This window comes from Phascolarctos cinereus, unplaced genomic scaffold, assembly GCF_003287225.1.
Source record: "Phascolarctos cinereus isolate Bilbo 61053 unplaced genomic scaffold, phaCin_HiC Scaffold_2;HRSCAF=192, whole genome shotgun sequence".
NCBI classification, from domain to species: Eukaryota; Metazoa; Chordata; class Mammalia; order Diprotodontia; family Phascolarctidae; genus Phascolarctos; species Phascolarctos cinereus.
In genome coordinates, this window is record NW_027555625.1 from 302,156,965 (window position 1) to 302,161,916 (window position 4,952).

A 4,952-nucleotide genomic window follows, 5' to 3' on the forward strand; every position below is an offset into this window, starting at 1 on the left:
AGAAAGTCACTTAACCTCATGGGCCTCAGTTTTCCTATCTGTAAATTTTGGAGAGATGTTGGACTAGATGGTCTATGAGTTTTTTTCTAGCTCTAAATCTGTATCCTATGGTGACAGGTATATCCATCTTAATGAAATAATGGTACAATGAAATAATTAGTGGTAAATTTGATTTTCTGCTATTAAATAATTTTAATTATAAGAAGGCGTTATTGTTTATAAAAACATTTTTCTTAAATGGCAGCAAATTATTATTATTTTTTATCTAAAGCTTGCACCTGTTAGAGAAATAGCATGTTTCTTTTTTCGTCTTCAGCAGATGCTCTGGGGCAGTGTCCTTTTTATGTCACGCGCTTCTGTTATCTCTTAGAACATTAAGTATCTTAGAAACTAGAAACTAGAAGTTAATGAATACAAATGCAAAAGGTAATGACTGGAGAATTAGACAGGAATATTTAAGGATCATTCCACCACTGATAGTAAACCCCACAAAAAACCCCCACCAAACAACAATGACTCTTTAAACTATTTCCCCAGCCTCCCTGGGAGGATTTACAGAGTCAGGACATGGACTTATAGACTATGAGAGCTGGAATGGACTAGAGAGCCCATATAGTCCAACTCTCTCATTTGCCGGATGAGAAGACTGAGGCCTAAAAAGGAGAAGTGATTGGTCCAAAGACACAGAGGAAGTCAAGGGAAGATTTAGAATTTGATCCCAGGTCACCTGACCTTTATTTGAGACCCGAGTTCCATATTCTGTTCAGCCATTTTCTGAAGGCAGCCTTCACATCTCCATTTCTCAAGCCATAAATGAAGGGGTTTAGCATGGGGGTCACCACAGTATACATAACCGTCAAGATGCGTCCCTTTGCCTCTGAATAGCTGGCCAAGGGCTGAAAATAGACCCAAGTAAGTGTCCCATAGAATATAGCCACTGCTGTTAGGTGTGATCCACAGGTGGAGAATGTTCTCCACTTACCAATGGCTGAACGAATATGGAGGATAGCAGAGATAATGCAGGCATAAGAGATGATGATGAAGGTCAGAGCCCCATTGATGATGATAACCCCTTCTGTTTGAATTACCACGGTATTGGCGTAGGTGCTGGAGCAAGAGATCTTCATCAGGGGATAGAGGTCACAGAAGAAGTGATGGATCTGGTTGTTAGCACAGAAGGATAATCTGGTCATGAGCAGGGTATGTAGCAGGGCATGGAGGTGGGAGAGAGTAAAACAAGAGGCTACCATCTGAACACACAATCTCCTGGTCAGGATCACAGGGTAGTGGAAAGGGTGACAGATGGCAACATACCTATCATATGCCATTACTGCCAGAAGGAAATTTTCCATAGCGGCAAAACTTATGAAGAAATATACCTGGGTCAGGCAACCAATGTAGGAGATGGTCTTTGTATCTGAGAAGATGTTTAATAGCATGTTGGGGACAATAGTGGAGGTAAAGCCAATGTCAGCCAAGGACAAGTTGCCGAGGAAGAAATACATAGGGGTGTGGAGGTGAGTGGTGGAAATGGTCAGCATGATAATGACCAAGTTCCCAGACATATTAATGGTATACATGGAGAGGAAGAGAACAAAGAGAGGGATCTGCTCTTTAGGGTGGGTGGAAATCCCCAGGAGAATGAAGTGGGAAACACTGGTCCAATTGGTGCTCTCCATCACCTGCAGGGATGGCAGTAAAGAAAATATGGCAGTCACACACTCCTGTAGCCAATGTCAACTGGGGGCTTTCCTTTTCCTCAGGAGGTGGCTTGGAGAAACTATCAATCTGCCAGCCCCAACTTTGCATGTCCATATTCAATCAATCAATTTATTCAGTCCCTACTATTTTACATGTCCTATTCTAAGTGCCATGAAAACGTAGACAAAAATGAAATGGTCTCTGCCCTCAAGGATTTGAGAGACAACAGGTACATATATATGTAGAAATTATATACAAAATAAATATAAGAGAATTGTATATGAGAGGACACTAGCAGCTTGGGGTGTGGGGATCAGGAAAGGCTTCATGTAGGAAGTGGCACTTGAGCAGAGGCTTGAAAGAAAAAGAGATTCTATGATGCAGAGATAAAAGACGTAGTACATTCCAGGCTTGGGAGATAAACAGCACAAATATGCATATTCATTTTTTCCTCGATCATTCATCCTTTATCACCACACTGTTCATATTTCTATCTTCTAAGTGAGTTCTTTATTATAACTGATCTAGCTTAGTCTCCTTAAAATACAGTCTTAAGATTCATCTTCTGAGTTCAAATCTGTCCTTAGACACTTACTAGCTGTGTGACCCAAGGCAAGTCATTTAACCCTGTTTGTCTCAGTTTTCTCATCTGTAAAATGAGTTGGAGAAGGAAATGGCAAACCATTCCAGTATCTTTGCCAAGAAAACCTCAAATGAGATCACAAAGTCAGACATGACTGAAACAACTGAACAACAAGGAGGTTGTATAGTATAATGGAGAGGTGTGGTGGAGGAGTTGGAGAGAGCACTGGGTTTGGAGTCAGTGGCCGTGAGCTGAAATCCAGGCTCTGCTCCTTTCTATCTGTATGACCTCTGATAAGTCACTTCCTTTCATTGAACCTCAGGTTTCTCATCTATAAAGTTAAGTGACTTCTGATGTCCTTTATGACTCAGAATTTCTGAAACCATGAGTATGCAATGAGTATGCAATGCTCATTAGATCAAGCCATTTTTGCCCAGAAGAGGAGGAGGAGTGTGTGTGTGTGTGTGTGTGTGTGTGTAAATATCTTGAGGTATTCAGAGTAACTAATGAGTGCAAGCTATGACCCTAATCCCTGCATTTAGCCTTATCTTACCTACTATAGATAGAGAGCTGGCCTCAGAGTCAGGAAGACCTGGGTTCAAGTCCCACCTCTAACACAAGCTGGCTATGTGACCCTGGGCAAGTCATCCTAACTTTTCAGTGCCTCCAAGGCACCTCTCTAAGACCACACATATGGTTGCAGAGATATCATTGATCTGAATTGGTGGGGGGAGTTTCTTCACTAGGAGTCATATCAATGAAATCTCAAATACATTCAGTACAGAAAGAAAAGAAGGAAGGAAGGAAGGAAAGAAAGAAGGAAGGAAGGAAAGGAGGGGAAAAGAGAGGGAGGGAGAAAGGCAAGGGATAGATATCTAGATAGAACTGATCTCATTTCTCTGGGCCAAAAGAGAAGGACCAAAGAGCACATATATCTTCTTGTGTCCTTTCTGTATAAGCGATTATGTACCTATGGTATATTTCTATATTATTCAATAAGCTCTGTAGTTAGCTTATGGTGAGTGTGAATATTTCTGCTTTGTTAAGGCTAAGACAACTACTTTGAAGTCTAAGAACCTGAGGTCAATCTGAATCTGTGCCATTTCTGTATTGTGATTCTGGCCAAGTGTCTTCACCTCTCTAGGCTTTAGCTTCCTTGTCCACAAAGTGCAAGGTTTGGGCAAAATGTCTTCCAAAGTCACTTCCAGCACCAAATCCTAAGTTCCAATTACCTCTATGGTTCCCTCTTTCATAGAATCCTCCCAAAGCAGCTCATTCCACTTTTGAACAGCTCTGATTGCTAGGAAGTTTTTTCATTTCATCAAGTCTGTATTTGTCTCTTTGCTACTCCCACTCATTGTTCCCAGTTATGTTTTTTGGGGGACAGGTCAAACAAATTTAACCTCTCTTCTGCATAACAGCCCTCCAAATACTTAAAGACAGCTATCATATCCCCCATTGTCTTCTCTCTTCTGGGCATACCATCCCAGTTCCCTCAATTAATGCTTATATGGTATGAACTCAAGGAATTTCACCACCCTGGTTGCCAACCTCTGGATGCTTTCAGATTTATCAATATCTTACCTAAAATGTATTGTTCAGATATAGGTTAAATACTTTATATGTGGTGTGTAGTACAGCAGTACTATCACCTATTTATTTCTGGAGGCAATGGCTTTCTTAATGTGACCTAAAATCCGTTTCTTTTCTTGTTTGCCATGTCACATGTCTGAATCACGTTGAGCTTTTATAATCCACTAAAAGACTCAAATCTTTTACAAAGTCACCACTTTCTAGGTATAACTGTCTATTTTATACTAATAAAGTTGATTTTTTGAACCCACATGACAAATGTTTGCATTTATCACTATTGAATTTCCTCTTCCTCAATTTGGCTCAATAGTCTAGCCTGTAAAGACCTTTTTTTTTGAATACAGACTCTTCCAACTACTGTGTTAGCTATCCCTCCCAGTTTTTTGCCATCTGTAATTTTGATAAGCATTCCATCTATGCCTTTATCTAAGTCATTGGCAAAAATGCTATAAATAGCACAAGGCCAAGTAAATATCACTGTGAGACTCTACTGGAGACCTCCTTCCTGGCTGACAAAGAAGCCTCAGTGATTACTCTTTGGGTCTGATCATCAATCTTTTCCAATTCTACCAAATTATAGTATCATCCAGCTTGTATCTCTCCTTCTTTTCCACAATAATTTAATGAAAAGCTTTATTTAGTATCTTCTATTTTATCAAGTCTAAAATATTTTATATAATCCATCTAACAATTATTTAATAAGTTAATAAATATGAGTGTTCCAGGAACTCCATAATCTAGACCTGGCCTATTTCTCTAAGCTCATCTTTCAGTGCTTCACAATATGAGTCACCCATCCTGGATAAGCTGGTAAATTTATTGTCCCACAAATACTCTCCCGATTCTCTTTTCTTGGAGACTTCTTTCAAGTTTACCCCTTTTAGGGTTCCTTTCCTATTACCTTTCCTTCTTCATACCCTATCACCTTTCTTGGCTTAGTCACCTGAACTAAAAACAATGATCCTAGGGCAGCTAGGTGACACAGTGGAAAGTGTGCCAGCCCTGGAATCAGGAGGACCTGAGTTCAGATTCGGCCTCAGACACTTGACACTTACTAGCTGTGTGATCCTGGGTA

General features: G+C 40.2%; 1 protein-coding gene across 1 annotated transcript; it reads right to left on the minus strand.

Annotated features, from left to right (window-relative positions):
• Positions 1-734: 734 nt before the first annotated feature.
• On the minus strand, positions 735-1,682 carry LOC110194969 (olfactory receptor 1Q1-like). The gene has a single exon (XM_020967600.2). It carries the CDS (start codon positions 1,677-1,679, stop codon positions 735-737), a length of 945 nt encoding a protein of 314 aa, XP_020823259.1. The 5' UTR covers positions 1,680-1,682.
• Between the last annotated feature and the right edge of the window lie 3,270 nt (positions 1,683-4,952).

Bases quoted from the DNA above. Each gene is read 5' to 3' on its own strand.
- LOC110194969 (XM_020967600.2), bottom strand. From the start codon at position 1,679: ATGGAGAGCACCAATTGGACCAGTGTTTCCCACTTCATTCTCCTGGGG.